Below are 22242 nucleotides of genomic sequence, written 5' to 3'. Positions count from 1 at the left end.
ACTTTAAGAATTGCATCACCGGTTCGAATCTGGCCTGATGCACCGGCCGCCGTTTCCGCCGTCTCTCGGTGTTTTACGCGACGCTGCCCTGTGGTCATCGCGTTCCGATCGCCCGCGACATCTTATGAAGCCAAGAACCTGACTGTTTGTAACTGTTTGCGTCCTGTTTCTTGTGCTTTTTTACTGAGGGCAATCATATTAATCATTGATATCAATTGCAACACCCAGAGGAATAAAAATCAATTTTACAAAATTGGGGAATGCCGCGATCAGCGGACTTTGATCGGCGGACTTTGACCTTCACACGAAGTAGCCGGCGTCACGAGACTCTATAAGACTCCCGCGACATCTTATGAAGCCAAGAACCTGACTGTTTGTAACTGTTTGCATGCTGTTTCTTGTGCTTTTTTAATGAGGGCAATCATATTAATCATTGCTATCAATTGCAACACCCAGAGGAATAAAAATACATTTTACAAAATAGGGGAATGCCGCGATCTGCGGACTTTGACCTACACACGCAGTAGCCTGTGTCAGGAGACTCTAATCATGTATATACTGAGCACTGCATTAATCAGCGTCTCCTCCGTGGCACACATAGGAAAGGCAGCGCTGTGCCATATAGCACTTTAAGAATTGCATCACCGGTTCGAATCTGGCCTGATGCACCGGCCGCCGTTTCCGCCGTCTCTCGGTGTTTTACGCGACGCCGCCCTGTGGTCATCGCGTTCCGATCGCCCGCGACATCTTATGAAGCCAAGAACCTGACTGTTTGTAACTGTTTGCGTCCTGTTTCTTGTGCTTTTTTACTGAGGGCAATCATATTAATCATTGATATCAATTGCAACACCCAGAGGAATAAAAATCAATTTTACAAAATTGGGGAATGCCGCGATCAGCGGACTTTGATCGGCGGACTTTGACCTTCACACGCAGTAGCCGGCGTCACTAGACTCTATGAGACTCCCGTGACATCTTATGAAGCCAAGAACCTGACTGTTTGTAACTGTTTGCGTCCTGTTTCTTGTGCTTTTTTAATGAGGGCAATCATATTAATCATTGCTATCAATTGCAACACCCAGAGGAATAAAAATACATTTTACAAAATAGGGGGATGCCGCGATCTGCGGACTTTGACCTACACACGCAGTAGCCTGTGTCACGAGACTCTATGAGACTCCCGTGACATCTTATGAAGCCAAGAACCTGACTGTTTGTAACTGTTTGCTTCCTGTTTCTTGTGCTTTTTTACTAAGGGCAATCATATTAATCATTGATATCAATTGCAACACCCAGAGGAATAAAAATACATTTTACAAAATAGGAGAATGCCGCGATCTGCGGACTTTGACCTACACACGCAGTAGCCGGTGTCACGGGAGTCTCTCCCGTGACATCTTATGAAGTCAAGAACCTGACTGTTTGTAACTGTTTGCTTCCTGTTTCTTGTGCTTTTTTACTAAGGGCAATCATATTAATCATTGATATCAATTGCAACACCCAGAGGAATAAAAATACATTTTACAAAATAGGGGAATGCCGCGATCGGCGGACTTTGACCTACACACGCAGTAGCCTGCTTCACTAGACTCTAATCATGTATATACTGAGCACTGCATTAATCAGCGTCTCCTCCGTGGCACACATAGGAAAGGCAGCGCTGTGCTATATAGCACTTTAAGAATTGCATCGCAGGTTCGAATCCGGCCTGATGCACCGGCCGCCGTTTCCGCCGTCTCTCGTTGTTTTACGCGACGCCGCCCTGTGGTCATCGCGTTCCGATCGCCCGCGACATCTTATGAAGCCAAGAACCTGACTGTTTGTAACTGTTTGCGTCCTGTTTCTTGTGCTTTTTTACTGAGGGCAATCATATTAATCATTGCTATCAATTGCAACACCCAGAGGAATAAAAATCAATTTTACAAAATTGGGGAATGCCGCGATCAGCGGACTTTGATCGGCGGACTTTGACCTTCACACGAAGTAGCCGGCGTCACGAGACTCTATAAGACTCCCGCGACATCTTATGAAGCCAAGAACCTGACTGTTTGTAACTGTTTGCGTGCTGTTTCTTGTGCTTTTTTAATGAGGGCAATCATATTAATCATTGCTATCAATTGCAACACCCAGAGGAATAAAAATACATTTTACAAAATAGGGGAATGCCGCGATCTGCGGACTTTGACCTACACACGCAGTAGCCGGTGTCACGGGAGTCTCTCCCGTGACATCTTATGAAGCCAAGAACCTGACTGTTTGTAACTGTTTGCTTCCTGTTTCTTGTGCTTTTTTACTAAGGGCAATCATATTAATCATTGATATCAATTGCAACACCCAGAGGAATAAAAATCAATTTTACAAAATTGGGGAATGCCGCGATCAGCGGACTTTGATCGGCGGACTTTGACCTTCACACGCAGTAGCCGGCGTCACTAGACTCTATAAGACTCCCGCGACATCTTATGAAGCCAAGAACCTGACTGTTTGTAACTGTTTGCGTCCTGTTTCTTGTGCTTTTTTAATGAGGGCAATCATATTAATCATTGCTATCAATTGCAACACCCAGAGGAATAAAAATACATTTTACAAAATAGGGGAATGCCGCGATCTGCGGACTTTGACCTACACACAGTAGCCTGTGTCACGAGACTCTATGAGACTCCCGTGACATCTTATGAAGCCAAGAACCTGACTGTTTGTAACTGTTTGCTTCCTGTTTCTTGTGCTTTTTTACTAAGGGCAATCATATTAATCATTGATATCAATTGCAACACCCAGAGGAATAAAAATACATTTTACAAAATAGGGGAATGCCGCGATCGGCGGACTTTGACCTACACACGCAGTAGCCTGCTTCACTAGACTCTAATCATGTATATACTGAGCACTGCATTAATCAGCGTCTCCTCCGTGGCACACATAGGAAAGGCAGCGCTGTGCTATATAGCACTTTAAGAATTGCATCGCAGGTTCGAATCCGGCCTGATGCACCGGCCGCCGTTTCCGCCGTCTCTCGTTGTTTTACGCGACGCCGCCCTGTGGTCATCGCGTTCCGATCGCCCGCGACATCTTATGAAGCCAAGAACCTGACTGTTTGTAACTGTTTGCGTCCTGTTTCTTGTGCTTTTTTACTGAGGGCAATCATATTAATCATTGATATCAATTGCAACACCCAGAGGAATAAAAATCAATTTTACAAAATTGGGGAATGCCGCGATCAGCGGACTTTGATCGGCGGACTTTGACCTTCACACGAAGTAGCCGGCGTCACGAGACTCTATAAGACTCCCGCGACATCTTATGAAGCCAAGAACCTGACTGTTTGTAACTGTTTGCGTGCTGTTTCTTGTGCTTTTTTAATGAGGGCAATCATATTAATCATTGCTATCAATTGCAACACCCAGAGGAATAAAAATACATTTTACAAAATAGGGGAATGCCGCGATCTGCGGACTTTGACCTAAACACGCAGTAGCCTGTGTCACGAGACTCTATGAGACTCCCGTGACATCTTATGAAGCCAAGAACCTGACTGTTTGTAACTGTTTGCTTCCTGTTTCTTGTGCTTTTTTACTGAGGGCAATCATATTAATCATTGATATCAATTGCAACACCCAGAGGAATAAAAATACATTTTACAAAATAGGGGAATGCCGCGATCTGCGGACTTTGACCTACACACGCAGTAGCCGGTGTCACGGGAGTCTCTCCCGTGACATCTTATGAAGCCAAGAACCTGACTGTTTGTAACTGTTTGCTTCCTGTTTCTTGTGCTTTTTTACTAAGGGCAATCATATTAATCATTGATATCAATTACAACACCCAGAGGAATAAAAATACATTTTACAAAATAGGGGAATGCCGCGATCGGCGGACTTTGACCTACACACGCAGTAGCCTGCTTCACTAGACTCTAATCATGTATATACTGAGCACTGCATTAATCAGCGTCTCCTCCGTGGCACACATAGGAAAGGCAGCGCTGTGCTATATAGCACTTTAAGAATTGCATCACCGGTTCGAATCTGGCCTGATGCACCGGCCGCCGTTTCCGCCGTCTCTCGGTGTTTTACGCGACGCCGCCCTGTGGTCATCGCGTTCCGATCGCCCGCGACATCTTATGAAGCCAAGAACCTGACTGTTTGTAACTGTTTGCGTCCTGTTTCTTGTGCTTTTTTACTGAGGGCAATCATATTAATCATTGATATCAATTGCAACACCCAGAGGAATAAAAATCAATTTTACAAAATTGGGGAATGCCGCGATCAGCGGACTTTGATCGGCGGACTTTGACCTTCACACGCAGTAGCTGGCGTCACTAGACTCTATAAGACTCCCGCGACATCTTATGAAGCCAAGAACCTGACTGTTTGTAACTGTTTGCGTGCTGTTTCTTGTGCTTTTTTAATGAGGGCAATCATATTAATCATTGCTATCAATTGCAACACCCAGAGGAATAAAAATACATTTTACAAAATAGGGGAATGCCGCGATCGGCGGACTTTGACCTACACACGCAGTAGCCTGCTTCACGAGACTCTAATCATGTATATACTGAGCACTGCATGAATCAGCGTCTCCTCAGTGGCACACATAGGAAAGGCAGCGCTGTGCTACATAGCACTTTAAGAATTGCATCACCGGTTCGAATCTGGCCTGATGCACCGGCCGCCGTTTCCGCCGTCTCTCGGTGTTTTACGCGACGCCGCCCTGTGGTCATCGCGTTCCGATCGCCCGCGACATCTTATGAAGCCAAGAACCTGACTGTTTGTAACTGTTTGCGTCCTGTTTCTTGTGCTTTTTTACTGAGGGCAATCATATTAATCATTGATATCAATTGCAACACCCAGAGGAATAAAAATCAATTTTACAAAATTGGGGAATGCCGCGATCAGCGGACTTTGATCGGCGGACTTTGACCTTCACACGAAGTAGCCGGCGTCACGAGACTCTATAAGACTCCCGCGACATCTTATGAAGCCAAGAACCTGACTGTTTGTAACTGTTTGCATGCTGTTTCTTGTGCTTTTTTAATGAGGGCAATCATATTAATCATTGCTATCAATTGCAACACCCAGAGGAATAAAAATACATTTTACAAAATAGGGGAATGCCGCGATCTGCGGACTTTGACCTACACACGCAGTAGCCTGTGTCAGGAGACTCTATGAGACTCCCGTGACATCTTATGAAGCCAAGAACCTGACTGTTTGTAACTGTTTGCTCCCTGTTTCTTGTGCTTTTTTACTAAGGGCAATCATATTAATCATTGATATCAATTGCAACACCCAGAGGAATAAAAATCAATTTTACAAAATTGGGGAATGCCGCGATCAGCGGACTTTGATCGGCGGACTTTGACCTTCACACGCAGTAGCCGGCGTCACTAGACTCTATAAGACTCCCGCGACATCTTATGAAGCCAAGAACCTGACTGTTTGTAACTGTTTGCGTCCTGTTTCTTGTGCTTTTTTAATGAGGGCAATCATATTAATCATTGCTATCAATTGCAACACCCAGAGGAATAAAAATACATTTTACAAAATAGGGGAATGCCGCGATCTGCGGACTTTGACCTACACACGCAGTAGCCTGTGTCACGAGACTCTATGAGACTCCCATGACATCTTATGAAGCCAAGAACCTGACTGTTTGTAACTGTTTGCTTCCTGTTTCTTGTGCTTTTTTACTGAGGGCAATCATATTAATCATTGATATCAATTGCAACACCCAGAGGAATAAAAATACATTTTACAAAATAGGGGAATGCCGCGATCTGCGGACTTTGACCTACACACGCAGTAGCCGGTGTCACGGGAGTCTCTCCCGTGACATCTTATGAAGCCAAGAACCTGACTGTTTGTAACTGTTTGCTTCCTGTTTCTTGTGCTTTTTTACTAAGGGCAATCATATTAATCATTGATATCAATTACAACACCCAGAGGAATAAAAATACATTTTACAAAATAGGGGAATGCCGCGATCGGCGGACTTTGACCTACACACGCAGTAGCCTGCTTCACTAGACTCTAATCATGTATATACTGAGCACTGCATTAATCAGCGTCTCCTCCGTGGCACACATAGGAAAGGCAGCGCTGTGCTATATAGCACTTTAAGAATTGCATCGCAGGTTCGAATCCGGCCTGATGCACCGGCCGCCGTTTCCGCCGTCTCTCGTTGTTTTACGCGACGCCGCCCTGTGGTCATCGCGTTCCGATCGCCCGCGACATCTTATGAAGCCAAGAACCTGACTGTTTGTAACTGTTTGCGTCCTGTTTCTTGTGCTTTTTTACTGAGGGCAATCATATTAATCATTGATATCAATTGCAACACCCAGAGGAATAAAAATCAATTTTACAAAATTGGGGAATGCCGCGATCAGCGGACTTTGATCGGCGGACTTTGACCTTCACACGAAGTAGCCGGCGTCACGAGACTCTATAAGACTCCCGCGACATCTTATGAAGCCAAGAACCTGACTGTTTGTAACTGTTTGCGTGCTGTTTCTTGTGCTTTTTTAATGAGGGCAATCATATTAATCATTGCTATCAATTGCAACACCCAGAGGAATAAAAATACATTTTACAAAATAGGGGAATGCCGCGATCTGCGGACTTTGACCTACACACGCAGTAGCCGGTGTCACGGGAGTCTCTCCCGTGACATCTTATGAAGCCAAGAACCTGACTGTTTGTAACTGTTTGCTTCCTGTTTCTTGTGCTTTTTTACTAAGGGCAATCATATTAATCATTGATATCAATTGCAACACCCAGAGGAATAAAAATCAATTTTAAAAAATTGGGGAATGCCGCGATCAGCGGACTTTGATCGGCGGAATTTGACCTTCACACGCAGTAGCTGGCGTCACTAGACTCTATAAGACTCCCGCGACATCTTATGAAGCCAAGAACCTGACTGTTTGTAACTGTTTGCGTGCTGTTTCTTGTGCTTTTTTAATGAGGGCAATCATATTAATCATTGCTATCAATTGCAACACCCAGAGGAATAAAAATACATTTTACAAAATAGGGGAATGCCGCGATCGGCGGACTTTGACCTACACACGCAGTAGCCTGCTTCACGAGACTCTAATCATGTATATACTGAGCACTGCATGAATCAGCGTCTCCTCAGTGGCACACATAGGAAAGGCAGCGCTGTGCTACATAGCACTTTAAGAATTGCATCGCCGGTTTGAATCCAGCCAAATGCACCAGCCGCCGTTTCTGCCGTCTCACGTTGTTTTACGCGACGCCGCCCTGTGGTCATCGCGTTCCGATCGCCCGCGACATCTTATGAAGCCAAGAACCTGACTGTTTGTAACTGTTTGCGACCTGTTTCTTGTGCTTTTTTACTGAGGGCAATCATATTAATCATTGATATCAATTGCAACACCCAGAGGAATAAAAATCAATTTTACAAAATTGGGGAATGCCGCGATCAGCGGACTTTGATCGGCGGACTTTGACCTTCACACGAAGTAGCCGGCGTCACGAGACTCTATAAGACTCCCGCGACATCTTATGAAGCCAAGAACCTGACTGTTTGTAACTGTTTGCTTCCTGTTTCTTGTGCTTTTTTACTAAGGGCAATCATATTAATCATTGATATCAATTACAACACCCAGAGGAATAAAAATACATTTTACAAAATAGGGGAATGCCGCGATCGGCGGACTTTGACCTACACACGCAGTAGCCTGCTTCACTAGACTCTAATCATGTATATACTGAGCACTGCATTAATCAGCGTCTCCTCCGTGGCACACATAGGAAAGGCAGCGCTGTGCTATATAGCACTTTAAGAATTGCATCACCGGTTCGAATCTGGCCTGATGCACCGGCCGCCGTTTCCGCCGTCTCTCGGTGTTTTACGCGACGCCGCCCTGTGGTCATCGCGTTCCGATCGCCCGCGACATCTTATGAAGCCAAGAACCTGACTGTTTGTAACTGTTTGCGTCCTGTTTCTTGTGCTTTTTTACTGAGGGCAATCATATTAATCATTGATATCAATTGCAACACCCAGAGGAATAAAAATCAATTTTACAAAATTGGGGAATGCCGCGATCAGCGGACTTTGATCGGCGGACTTTGACCTTCACACGCAGTAGCTGGCGTCACTAGACTCTATAAGACTCCCGCGACATCTTATGAAGCCAAGAACCTGACTGTTTGTAACTGTTTGCGTGCTGTTTCTTGTGCTTTTTTAATGAGGGCAATCATATTAATCATTGCTATCAATTGCAACACCCAGAGGAATAAAAATACATTTTACAAAATAGGGGAATGCCGCGATCGGCGGACTTTGACCTACACACGCAGTAGCCTGCTTCACGAGACTCTAATCATGTATATACTGAGCACTGCATGAATCAGCGTCTCCTCAGTGGCACACATAGGAAAGGCAGCGCTGTGCTACATAGCACTTTAAGAATTGCATCACCGGTTCGAATCTGGCCTGATGCACCGGCCGCCGTTTCCGCCGTCTCTCGGTGTTTTACGCGACGCCGCCCTGTGGTCATCGCGTTCTGATCGCCCGCGACATCTTATGAAGCCAAGAACCTGACTGTTTGTAACTGTTTGCGTCCTGTTTCTTGTGCTTTTTTACTGAGGGCAATCATATTAATCATTGATATCAATTGCAACACCCAGAGGAATAAAAATCAATTTTACAAAATTGGGGAATGCCGCGATCAGCGGACTTTGATCGGCGGACTTTGACCTTCACACGAAGTAGCCGGCGTCACGAGACTCTATAAGACTCCCGCGACATCTTATGAAGCCAAGAACCTGACTGTTTGTAACTGTTTGCATGCTGTTTCTTGTGCTTTTTTAATGAGGGCAATCATATTAATCATTGCTATCAATTGCAACACCCAGAGGAATAAAAATACATTTTACAAAATAGGGGAATGCCGCGATCTGCGGACTTTGACCTACACACGCAGTAGCCTGTGTCAGGAGACTCTATGAGACTCCCGTGACATCTTATGAAGCCAAGAACCTGACTGTTTGTAACTGTTTGCTTCCTGTTTCTTGTGCTTTTTTACTAAGGGCAATCATATTAATCATTGATATCAATTGCAACACCCAGAGGAATAAAAATCAATTTTACAAAATTGGGGAATGCCGCGATCAGCGGACTTTGATCGGCGGACTTTGACCTTCACACGCAGTAGCCGGCGTCACTAGACTCTATAAGACTCCCGCGACATCTTATGAAGCCAAGAACCTGACTGTTTGTAACTGTTTGCGTCCTGTTTCTTGTGCTTTTTTAATGAGGGCAATCATATTAATCATTGCTATCAATTGCAACACCCAGAGGAATAAAAATACATTTTACAAAATAGGGGAATGCCGCGATCTGCGGACTTTGACCTACACACGCAGTAGCCTGTGTCACGAGACTCTATGAGACTCCCATGACATCTTATGAAGCCAAGAACCTGACTGTTTGTAACTGTTTGCTTCCTGTTTCTTGTGCTTTTTTACTGAGGGCAATCATATTAATCATTGATATCAATTGCAACACCCAGAGGAATAAAAATACATTTTACAAAATAGGGGAATGCCGCGATCTGCGGACTTTGACCTACACACGCAGTAGCCGGTGTCACGGGAGTCTCTCCCGTGACATCTTATGAAGCCAAGAACCTGACTGTTTGTAACTGTTTGCTTCCTGTTTCTTGTGCTTTTTTACTAAGGGCAATCATATTAATCATTGATATCAATTACAACACCCAGAGGAATAAAAATACATTTTACAAAATAGGGGAATGCCGCGATCGGCGGACTTTGACCTACACACGCAGTAGCCTGCTTCACTAGACTCTAATCATGTATATACTGAGCACTGCATTAATCAGCGTCTCCTCCGTGGCACACATAGGAAAGGCAGCGCTGTGCTATATAGCACTTTAAGAATTGCATCACCGGTTCGAATCCGGCCTGATGCACCGGCTGCCGTTTCCGCCGTCTCTCGTTGTTTTACGCGACGCCGCCCTGTGGTCATCACGTTCCGATCGCCCGCGACATCTTATGAAGCCAAGAACCTGACTGTTTGTAACTGTTTGCGTCCTGTTTCTTGTGCTTTTTTAATGAGGGCAATCATATTAATCATTGCTATCAATTGCAACACCCAGAGGAATAAAAATCAATTTTACAAAATTGGGGAATGCCGCGATCAGCGGACTTTGATCGTCGGACTTTGACCTTCACACGAAGTAGCCGGCGTCACGAGACTCTATAAGACTCCCGCGACATCTTATGAAGCCAAGAACCTGACTGTTTGTAACTGTTTGCGTGCTGTTTCTTGTGCTTTTTTAATGAGGGCAATCATATTAATCATTGCTATCAATTGCAACACCCAGAGGAATAAAAATACATTTTACAAAATAGGGGAATGCCGCGATCTGCGGACTTTGACCTACACACGCAGTAGCCGGTGTCACGGGAGTCTCTCCCGTGACATCTTATGAAGCCAAGAACCTGACTGTTTGTAACTGTTTGCTTCCTGTTTCTTGTGCTTTTTTACTAAGGGCAATCATATTAATCATTGATATCAATTGCAACACCCAGAGGAATAAAAATCAATTTTAAAAAATTGGGGAATGCCGCGATCAGCGGACTTTGATCGGCGGAATTTGACCTTCACACGCAGTAGCTGGCGTCACTAGACTCTATAAGACTCCCGCGACATCTTATGAAGCCAAGAACCTGACTGTTTGTAACTGTTTGCGTGCTGTTTCTTGTGCTTTTTTAATGAGGGCAATCATATTAATCATTGCTATCAATTGCAACACCCAGAGGAATAAAAATACATTTTACAAAATAGGGGAATGCCGCGATCGGCGGACTTTGACCTACACACGCAGTAGCCTGCTTCACGAGACTCTAATCATGTATATACTGAGCACTGCATGAATCAGCGTCTCCTCAGTGGCACACATAGGAAAGGCAGCGCTGTGCTACATAGCACTTTAAGAATTGCATCGCCGGTTTGAATCCAGCCAAATGCACCAGCCGCCGTTTCTGCCGTCTCACGTTGTTTTACGCGACGCCGCCCTGTGGTCATCGCGTTCCGATCGCCCGCGACATCTTATGAAGCCAAGAACCTGACTGTTTGTAACTGTTTGCGACCTGTTTCTTGTGCTTTTTTACTGAGGGCAATCATATTAATCATTGATATCAATTGCAACACCCAGAGGAATAAAAATCAATTTTACAAAATTGGGGAATGCCGCGATCAGCGGACTTTGATCGGCGGACTTTGACCTTCACACGAAGTAGCCGGCGTCACGAGACTCTATAAGACTCCCGCGACATCTTATGAAGCCAAGAACCTGACTGTTTGTAACTGTTTGCTTCCTGTTTCTTGTGCTTTTTTACTAAGGGCAATCATATTAATCATTGATATCAATTACAACACCCAGAGGAATAAAAATACATTTTACAAAATAGGGGAATGCCGCGATCGGCGGACTTTGACCTACACACGCAGTAGCCTGCTTCACTAGACTCTAATCATGTATATACTGAGCACTGCATTAATCAGCGTCTCCTCCGTGGCACACATAGGAAAGGCAGCGCTGTGCTATATAGCACTTTAAGAATTGCATCACCGGTTCGAATCTGGCCTGATGCACCGGCCGCCGTTTCCGCCGTCTCTCGGTGTTTTACGCGACGCCGCCCTGTGGTCATCGCGTTCCGATCGCCCGCGACATCTTATGAAGCCAAGAACCTGACTGTTTGTAACTGTTTGCGTCCTGTTTCTTGTGCTTTTTTACTGAGGGCAATCATATTAATCATTGATATCAATTACAACACCCAGAGGAATAAAAATACATTTTACAAAATAGGGGAATGCCGCGATCGGCGGACTTTGACCTACACACGCAGTAGCCTGCTTCAGGAGACTCTAATCATGTATATACTGAGCACTGCATGAATCAGCGTCTCCTCCGTGGCACACATAGGAAAGGCAGCGCTGTGCTATATAGCACTTTAAGAATGGCATCGCCGGTTCGAATCCGGCCTGACGCACCGGCCGCCGTTAAGGCCGTTTCCGCCGTCTCACGTTGTTTTACGCGACGCCGCCCTGTTGTCATCGCGTTCCGATCGCCTGCGACATCTTATGAAGCCAAGAACCTGACTGTTTGTAACTGTTTGCGTCCTGTTTCTTGTGCTTTTTTACTGAGGGCAATCATATTAATCATTGATATCAATTGCAACACCTAGAGGAATAAAAATACATTTTACAAATGTAGTGGGTAGGGTGGTCCCCACTCCGTCCCACTGACGCTGATTATTTGGATCAGGTGGTACCAGTAGCGCTTCCTTTTAAATGTGGAGTGAGATGCTGACAGGAGAACAATAATGCGGTGTGCGTTGAGTGAGCTTTGTGGAATAAGCTGTGCAAACAGGAGAACGTGAGTCTTTTCAGAAGGTTACGTCTATTGGTCTCTAACACTAAACTTGTTTCCATCGAGTAGCACTTAACACGGTTCATTGTTTGTTTGTAGCTCGGCCTGGTGTCTGTGCGTATGGTGACCAGTAAATGGTACACGCAGTTTCAAGTCTACTTTGCTCGCATAATAGCGAGTAGTGAATCCACACTGGTTTGCAGCAACGTAAGTTTACTTGCTCCCCTTTTCCTTCAGACGTAACAAGTAGTAGTTTTAGCTCTGACCGTTTCCTGTCTTGATATTGTCTATGGGCAGAAGCAACGCTGATGCTGGCGAGAGTGTGCACAGCTATTAGTCATCCACACTGGTATAACTTTATTGGTTCGTCTAATTCATCTTGGCTGGTCTTAAAAACGTAAGTTCATTCAACTCCTTTTACGTAGCTAGTCTTTCAATCGGAGATTTAGTCCTGATTTAATTGTTACTACATTTAGTAATAGGAAGTAGTGCCGCAGTTTAAAAAGCGTAACCAGCTGACTGCAGCCATTTGAATAAGATATTGGCCTTCGTACAATTGACTTTGGCGTTTATGCTACGATGCTACCAAACGTAGCATTACAAACCATTTATGCTTTTTATTACAGGAGGATTGCCTTCGTCTGTCCAAGCCACTGTTTTTCCTGGAATTAACTATTTCGTTTTATTTCAATTAATGTATGTATGTGCCTCGGGAACCTACCACATCTGTTGAATGTTTACTGGGAACCTAGGTGGGCCTAGGGGGACGCCTGCTGGTGGTAACCTGTTATCTTAAATGTTTTGTTTGTTTCTCTGTCTGCCAGTCATTGTAATACGTGTTCGGCCTGGGAATGGTGCAATATTTCTTATGGGGACAGTGCTTCGTTTGCAGTGCTCACTAGTGTGAAGTGTGAAACGCCGTGTCTGTGTACGGCCCATTTGGTGTGAAGTGCCTCTTGCAGATTGGAGTGTTTTTAGATTGTGTATGTGAAGTATTTATTAATGTATTAATGTGTTGACTTCATTGGACATAACCTGCCTAGATAGTTTGAGGGAGAGCTCTGTTTGGTGGTCTAGCTTACCTATACAAATTGTGAGCTTGAGCACCCCCTGGGGGTCACACAAAATAGGGGGATGCCTCCGCGAGCGGCGGACTTTGACCTACACCGCAGTAGCCGGCGTCACAAGACTCTAATCATGTATATAATGGGCACTGCATGTCAGCGTCTCCGTTGCACACATAGAAAATGCAGCGCTGTGCTATTTATAGCACTTTAAGATGCCCTTCCTGCCCGAGGCCTGGACCAAGAGGTGCTGCGCCCGCAACCAGTCCACCAACAACGAGAAACCCACGATCACCGCCAGCACAGAAACCATAGCAACCGTAGCATCCACCACACCTCTTTCCCCGGCCTAACCCCATACTACACATGAAACAGAGGAACTCATACACGGGTTTCCAGTTTACCAACAAAACTAGATGCGCGCGCAGCCGTGAGGCAGAAGACGCTTGGTGGCCGTCCACAACGTTATAAAGTTAACCTAAATAGTCAGCTGCTGTAAGCTATAATCGGATTTTTTGTATACCCCTGTAGTCTCAATGATAACATCTCATTTCAGACTATTTCAAAGTTTGACGTTCATTTGCATTATTAATATAACATCGTATTTTGTCATTTTTGGCAAAGACATGCATTCCGTTAGGGATATTGAACATATTTAACATTCTCTAACCTTCGTGATTTCGAATTGGTGCAGTTTTCAGCACAAAAACTCTTATTCTTTTGCATTGATCTATGCTGTTCTGTGGTGCGTTCTGCCTCTTGGTTGCGCACGCATGTTTTCGTGACGTTGCATAGAAATCCATGTATAGTACACACTCAGACAGACACACACATCTGATCATCATTTTCATTTTATTAATTTAATAACTTAACTTTTCAGGTAGTTGTTAATTTATGAGAACAATGTTGAATTATCAGCAACTCTAGCTATTTTAGGATTTAGGCCTAATATATGCTATTAGTACCCAAATCCTTAAGGATAAGAATATAATGTTAGTAAAGACAAAATGCCATTGTTGTGCCATAGTTGTATAACATTATGTCTACAGTGTCATGTGCAAAATATTGCCCTATGACCGACTCATTATTCATTAAACTCATTAAAACCTTACGACCTATTAACAAATAAGAGTGCTTGTTCTGATCATTCTACTCCAGTGCAATAGACATTTTCTGAGACAGCAGGGGAAATATTCTCTCTGTGAATCTGCATCTGAACTTGTCGATTTAGCCTGACTCAGCCAGAAGCACTTGGAAAGTCTTAAATAATGACTATAATTCTTAGAGGCCCTGATTTTGGAAACACATTTTGTAGTTCTTCAAGTCAAATACTGTAATTATCCCATTATTCTATACATTTCTATACAGTTCAAAATGCATAGAAATAAGACTTTGTGTTTCATGGTGACAAAATGATATGGAAATGTTCATACAATGGAAAGCTGTCCAGTTTGTTCCCAGGTTTCTTAGTTCTTTTTCATGGTTGCCATTCTCTCATGCAGCGGCTTCACAGCAGTCTTCAAAACATCCTGAAACCCAGACAAGGTGAAGAAGATTACCTGAAGATTACCGTTGCACTAAAGGGTATCAGGTGAAGGTCTGATGTAACAATGCAAAACATTCTTTGATATTATATTATGCATCTACTACACAAAAAATCAAACCTTTATAAATTGTATACAATCAATTATCATAGAGACTCATAATCAATTATCATAGACTCTATAGTGCAGCCTCAAGATGGTACCCTTAAAACATTAATGAAAACCATGACACTACAAAAAAGAAAAATAAGGAATTACATTGAATGCATTAAAATGCATAGTATACCTACACAGCATAGTATACCTACACAGAAATATCGATATATCTCTGTCACAAGTTCACCCCTTGACAGCATTACATGCAAACTGCTCAATGTACTGTATGTCACTTTTGAAACACTTTTCTAAACAACCACGCACTGTTGTTTTAAATCATATTGTTATGATACACTTATAGGCCTACTCCATTTAATCTCTTGCATTGTCACACCATGCAGAATGAAAGCAACAAAGTCACAGGGATCTCATTTATTTGGCATACAATACATACTTTGTATAGTAATTTGAGTTATTTTATTGAAATACCTTTTTATATATATATATATATATATATATATATATACCTTTTTTCAAGTGTGGTTGCTGTAAGTGAGTAATATTTTTGCATAGGCGATTGCCTGGATCGTTCCATTTCCAAGCTTTTCATAGATGTTTATTCACTTCTTCCTAAATGAACCCGGCCTCCTCCTTTTTGCGTCTCCAATCAAAAACGCACACAAACACGCTCTCTCTCTCTCTCTCTCTCTCTCTCTCTCTCTCTCTCTCTCTCTCTCTCTCTCTCTCTCTCTCTCTCCGGTGGATCATGCCAGAGATAAACGAAACGGATAGAATGGTACCAGCACCGACCACAAAACATCGCAATAAAAATGTATATTTGGGGTCTGGCCTTTCGAAAGTGTAGCAACTTTTATATTATGCATGATATGAGCACAGACCGTTTAGTTCGAAATTCATTGTTCTGCCTTTATCACCCTGAAATATGCGATTAATCAGTTAATCTCTTTCGCAATGAGAGGATTTTGTTATTGATATAATGGATTTCAAGGAATGGCAAAGGGACGTTGTTTTCAACTGGACGCACAGAAACTTCTCTTCTTGTTTTCTCTGGCGATGGTTTGCCTCTCTCTGTACACTCTTCTCTCAGACCGTGGTCATGTAGAGTATTGGAGCGTACAGTCTTCCGTTCAACCGTTAGGAGTTGCACAGGTCTACCGCGAGAAGAATGCCTCCGGTGACACACCCGCGAACAGCCTTGCCACGAGCTCAGGTGAGCCAGATGTTACCTCCACCGACGCAACGGACCAGGAGTGGACAGCGACCAGGCGCCTTCCCCAAGCGCTCATTATAGGCGTGAAGAAGGGCGGGACACGCGCGCTGCTCGAGTTCCTGCGACTTCATCCGGATATTCGGGCAGCAGGATCCGAGCCCCACTTCTTCGACAGACATTACGACCGGGGATTAGATTGGTACATGTAAGTTTTCAGCTGCGTGGTTGCTTTTAATGTACATTCCATTCCTGCAGAGAAAATGAGGTTGACCCAACTACCCAATGTACCCAGTGTACCCAAAGTTTAATCATGTCATCATGTATACTTACAGTAAAGCATTCAATAGTAGGGGTAAACATTCAAACTAACAGAGCAGGTAAAGCATGATGAACTTCACTATCAATGATACACCATTGGCTAGCTGCCAGGGAGATACTGATAGCCTACATGAAAAACACCAGTGGTGTTAAAGGCTTCTTTCATCTGGATGAGGAATGGATATTTATTTATTTTTTGCATGCATGCATGTGTGCATCTGACAAGCATCTCATCTCAATGTTTCTTTGCAAAGGTAGTGATTTCCCCTAGAAGATGGTCAATTCATGATATTTGTGCAAACCAGTGAATTAATGTCCTTCAAACCAATGTAGTCATTGGTTTGAAGGACATTAAGTCGTTTAGAAGTTCTTAGTTTGTATGACTTTTTGAGTATGAGTTTTTTTACTTTTTCATCCTTTTTACATCACCTATCATCAATGCATTCATGACACTGCCAGCAACACATTCTCTGAAGGAAATGCATTGCATTACATGGACTGCAGAAAGAGGCAGAACAGAAAAGAAAATGCTCCAGGGTTTCTATTGCAACAAGGCGAATGACCCGGGTTTTGAAAATGACTAGCAAAATTGCTCCTGTACTGAATAGCTAGAGGGCTTGAGTGGAAATAACCAGCCAGTCAGCAGCACACAAAGGATGCACGCATAGCCAGTGACCCTTTTGGTCTCTGGAGAATATCCCAGAGCTCTCACTAATGGACTTTCTGTGTATGTTTGTTCTGCCTTAGCTTTTTCGCTTCGGCTCTTTGTAATTCCTATCTTATGCCCAGGCGTCACCTTCTCCTGAGTTCAATTGGAGGGGTGAGTTGAGGGGTGCCTCCTCTCGTCTTGGTCCTGACACAGCTGTGTGTGTGTGTGTGTGTGTGTGTGTGTTTGTACAGTATGTGTGTGTGTGTGTGTGTGTGTGTTTGTGCGCACATTGATAGATAGATATACTTTATTGATCCCTAGGGGAAATTCAAGGTCACAGTAGCATACAGACAACACACACACACATTCAATAACAGCAGAAAAAGTAATTAAAAGTATATAATATAAAAAACACAATTAAGCAATAAGGACTGTTAAGATAAAGAATATACTAAATATACAAAATACAAATTATACTAAATAAAACTTAATCAAAATCAATTCTAAAAAAACAGTATCCACATAGTGGGTGAATAATCAATCAGGTGCGCTTGCAATGACTGAAGCAGGGACTGAGCCTTGTGGTCCTCAGTGCATAAGGTAAGGTGCTCTGTGTGAATGAGTGTCATGGTGTTGGTGCAAATGAGTAAGTCAAACAGTGCAAGAATAAAGTCTATATATCTATATATAAATAACTATATTAAGAAAGGTATGTGGCATGGAGGGAGGGGTTGTGCATATGTACTAATACAGCATGCAAACAGTGAGGCAGAAGACAAGTGTAAAGTGACTAGTAGACAGACAGTTCAAGACATTGGAGGTAGTGAAGAGGCAGACAGACTATGCGGAGAAGTCTATTTCTCCTCTTCCCTTAAGTGATGCATTAAACAGTTCAATGGCCCTGGGGATGAATGACTTCCTCAGTCTGTCTGTTGTGCAAACCAGTGAGCGAAGTCTCCAGCTGATCAGGCTCTTCTGCTTAAAGGAACCGTATGTAAGAAATGTATTGAAAGTAATCATAAAATGGCCCTGATATGTCACTAGACATTAAGAAATCATCTTCACTTCAAATACTTATATCACTGACAACAGTACACTCTAAAAAATGATTCAGAGGTTAGTAGATAAAACTTAAAATGAAGAACATTTTCGACATAAAAAAATTAAGTTTGCTACTTGTACATGTATAGGTGAGTTGACAATTTATTTTAAGGAGTTTGTAATACTGAAAAAGAAAGAAAGCTGTCTCAACTTATTCATATATGGATTTTCAACACACAGTCTTGCTTTCACCTAACAATAGAAAGTATTAAGTTCCTGAAACTTGTAAATCTCGTGACCAAACTTATAAAGCTAATAACACGATTGAACGTTCAGGACCTTCCAGACCACGCCTGAGAAGTAACAGAAATTATGGCACAGGATCCTGTAGCCTGCATCGAACATCACAGGTACGTGCAAAGTAGTCTAGCCTACTATTTTTGTGTTTGTTTTAAAAGCAACAGCTATCAAACAACGGCACACAGTGCGTCAAAATCTTTGTCACGTGACAGTCAAATGAAATTAACGCTACAGCTTGCCCTTTTGCTAATTTGAATATTTGAAAAGATGGATTTTAGCTATCTACAGACAGTAGCTATCGTGTCTTCCAAGCTAGCTGCTGCTTGCACGGTAATTAAACCATTTGAAAAGATGACTTTGGTAGCTGGCGTCTTCAAAGTTACCTGCAGCCTGCCCTTTGATCATTTGGAGTTAGTAAAGGTAAATTTAGCTGTCTGGTGTCTTCAAATTTCACCGTGGCAGCTGTATTCCGCACTTAACATTTTAGCATTGCTAGTTCTAACACTGCACGTGTTTGAGGATCATATTTGGTCGTCCTAGTTAAGCCTAACATTGTCACTATTTATGAAGGTTTGTGGGCCATTTGACATTCTTAGCTTAACCTGAACATAGGCCTAATAGGTAGGCCAACATTTATTTATTTTTGAAGTTTGAGAAATATTATGTGTCAATCCCTGCAAACCATGTAGATTTTGTTCATTTTGTTGTTTGTCTTGAGGTAAATTTTCTAACATTGTGCCTTTCTTTTATACAGATAAATGACGAATTCAGACGGAGCTCTACATTCATTCATTGCACAACTGGACCAGTTGCCATTGCTTTAAAAATAAACAATGCTTTCAGAAAATTTAAATTGCTGTGTGCTTTTATTCAGACAGAAGTGAAGTAAGTTACTATAACTTAAAAAGATCCATGCAAATTGTTACCTTAATTTTTTTTAAGTCATTTCAACTCAAGTTGTTTTTTGAGTAAATATTGTGAGACTTTTATAGTGAGAAGAACTCAATTAGTTTAGCACAATCAACCTGATTTGTCCTCTAAAAGCTTAATTAAGTTGAACCAACTTAATTATATTAATTTGATCATATAATATAATTCAGTTGTTCTAACTATATAAGTCTCACAATATTTACTCAAAAACGGCTTGAGTTGAAATTACTTAAAAAGATCCATGCAAATTGTTACCTCAATTTTTTTAAGTTGAGTAAGTGTATTATTTTTTAGAGTGTAGTCCGGCCAGGATATTGTCTTTTAAAAAGTGAAGTTGCAGCCCTCAACTGATGTTGATGTTGTGTTTTGTCATGTCATGTTGTGTTTTGGCCTGATGCGCCACCCTCTACCTATCTACTAATCACGAAGTCAGTCGTGTTTCGGCATCCGGGTTGGCAACCTCGAGTCAGGGGGCAGGGGGAGGGGATACACCGCTCTACAGTATTTTGAAAGTGATTGCAGTACCAGTTTTGGCCACAATCTTACATATGGTTCCTTTAACAATAGTGCTGTGGAGTGGATGACACTCATTGTCCAAGATGTGTATCAGTTTGTTCAGGGTCCTTTTGTCAGATAGTGAAGTGATGCACTCCAGTTCAGCTCCCACTACAGAGCCAGCTTTCCTTACCAGCCTGTCAAGTCGCCCCACATCCTTCTTCTTTGTGCTTCCTCCCCAGCATACCACTGCATAGAAGAGGACGCTGGCAACAACAGACTGGTAGAACATCCTGAGGAGCTTGCTGCACACATTGAAGGAGCGCAGCCTCCTCAGGAAGTACAGCCTGCTCTGCCCTTTTTTTGTAGAGTGTGTCAGTGTTGGCTGACAAGTCCAGTTTATTGTCCAGGTGGAGACCCAGGTACTTGTAGGTGCTTACCACCTCGACATTGACCCCATCAATGGAGACTGGTAGCAGAGTGGGCTTAGATCTGCGGAAATCCACATCTCCTTGGTCTTTGAAGTGTTGAGTTGGAGATGATTGAGTTTGCACCATTGCACAAAGTCTTCCACCAGGCTCCTATACTCCTCCTCCTTCTCATTCCTGATACACCCCACAATTGCAGTGCCGTCAGAAAACTTCTGCGTGTGTGTGTGTGTGTGTGCGTATATGCGTGTGTGTGTGTGTCTGAATGTGCGTGTGTCTGTGTGTCACACTTAATCTTCTTAAAGGAGAGGAAGGCCCATTGTGCTTTTTATTCCATTATTGAACAGAACAAGAGACAGCAGACTCAATGGGCCAAATGTCTAGTGATGTTCTTCTACTGCATAATGATAAAACATACACTCATTTGCTCAGTCTTTATGCAAAAGAAAGAATTGGAAAGAGAGAGAGAGAGCTCAAGAAACAAGACAAGACCACCTTTTCATTAGTAATGTGGATAGTCCCTCTGAAATGAAAATGCTGTGTTGAAAAATGAATATGAAAGACAAATTGCATAATAATTTAATGTGAAGAACTTCAGCATGTCAGCTATGCCAAAGCTCTCGTGGAAGAGCTCTGTCCCAAACATGCTGAACTTGATATAAATTTGACAAATTATAAAATGCCAGTAAGTACATGCTGAAAGGAAAATCTCAAAATCAATAAAATATATGAAAGCTATGAAGGAAATTCACTGAAGATAAAGCAAGATGATTTTCTTCTGTCTTGTAGGAGCCTAATGCCCAAGGCCCTGGAGGGGCAGATTGTCATGGAGAAGACACCCAGGTACTTTGTGTCAGTGGACAGCCCTGCCCGAGTCCACGCCATGTCTCACAAGGTCAAGCTCATCATTGTGGTGCGTGACCCCATCACTCGTGCCATCTCCGATTATGCCCAGATTGTGTCCAAAACGCCTGGAGTGGCCAGCTTCGAGACCCTGTGCTTCCGGAACGGGAGTGGAGGTGGCAGCGTGGAGGTGAACTCCCAGTGGAGTCCCCTGTGGATTGGCCTGTACGCCCGGCACCTGGAGCGCTGGCTCACCTACTTCCCCCTGGCCCAGATGCACGTTGTGCATGGCGAACGCCTGGTGAGGGACCCTGCGGGGGAGATGGCACGCGTGCAGGACTTCCTCGGATTGGAGAGGATCATCACCGACAAGCACTTCTACTTCAACCAGACCAAAGGCTTTCCGTGCCTGAAGAAACCCGAGGGAAGCAGCCAGCCACACTGCCTGGGCCTAACCAAGGGCAGAGCTCACCCCCAGGTCCAGGAAGAGGTCATCAGGAGACTCAAGGACTTCTATCGGCCCCATAACCTCAGGTTCTATGAGCTGGTGGGCCAAAACTTTGGTTGGCAGTGAGAGGTCATTTGTCTAAAAGCAACACTGATATGCAGATGGACTGGTATAGAGGTCACAGGTATACTAGTCACAATTTTTGCTTTATGTTTTGATGCTTGATGGCCAACAGGTTTACAAGTGTGAGTGTGAGAGTCGGGGTCTAGGTGATGTGTCAGTGAAACAAAAACGAATAAGACTAATCAACCCATTCTTTAATGTAATGAATACATAACCTTCATATTCAATGAATTTGTTACGCAATAGGCATTGGTACTGTACATATTTTTGTAATAGTTAGGTGAATATATGAAAGAGCCAAATTGAAA

General features: G+C 43.2%; 1 protein-coding gene and 2 long non-coding RNA genes across 4 annotated transcripts; all 3 read left to right on the top strand.

Annotated features, from left to right (window-relative positions):
• The first annotated feature begins 12352 nt into the window (after positions 1-12352).
• On the top strand, positions 12353-13403 carry LOC121705979. The gene is made up of 4 exons (XR_006030941.1): positions 12353-12430; positions 12524-12631; positions 12722-12821; positions 13051-13403. It is a non-coding gene; the product is annotated as an uncharacterized LOC121705979 (long non-coding RNA).
• Positions 13404-13703: 300 nt separating this feature from the next.
• LOC121704776 (heparan sulfate glucosamine 3-O-sulfotransferase 3B1-like) lies at positions 13704-22220 on the top strand. The gene is made up of 4 exons (XM_042085244.1): positions 13704-13788; positions 16288-16359; positions 16408-16564; positions 21310-22220. Exons 1-4 carry the CDS (start codon positions 13704-13706, stop codon positions 21935-21937), a joined length of 942 nt encoding a protein of 313 aa, XP_041941178.1. The 3' UTR covers positions 21938-22220.
• On the top strand, positions 18457-19520 carry LOC121705982. 2 transcript variants are annotated; one of them, XR_006030946.1, is made up of 3 exons: positions 18457-18516; positions 18704-18777; positions 19422-19520. It is a non-coding gene; the product is annotated as an uncharacterized LOC121705982 (long non-coding RNA). The 2 variants fall into 2 exon arrangements; XR_006030945.1 differs by lacking the exon at positions 18457-18516 and having other exon boundaries at positions 18524-18777.
• Positions 22221-22242: the final 22 nt, after the last annotated feature.

This window comes from Alosa sapidissima, chromosome 3 (genome assembly GCF_018492685.1).
Source record: "Alosa sapidissima isolate fAloSap1 chromosome 3, fAloSap1.pri, whole genome shotgun sequence".
Lineage (NCBI taxonomy): Eukaryota > Metazoa > Chordata > Actinopteri > Clupeiformes > Clupeidae > Alosa > Alosa sapidissima.
This window is presented reverse-complemented; position numbering and strand designations above follow the sequence as displayed.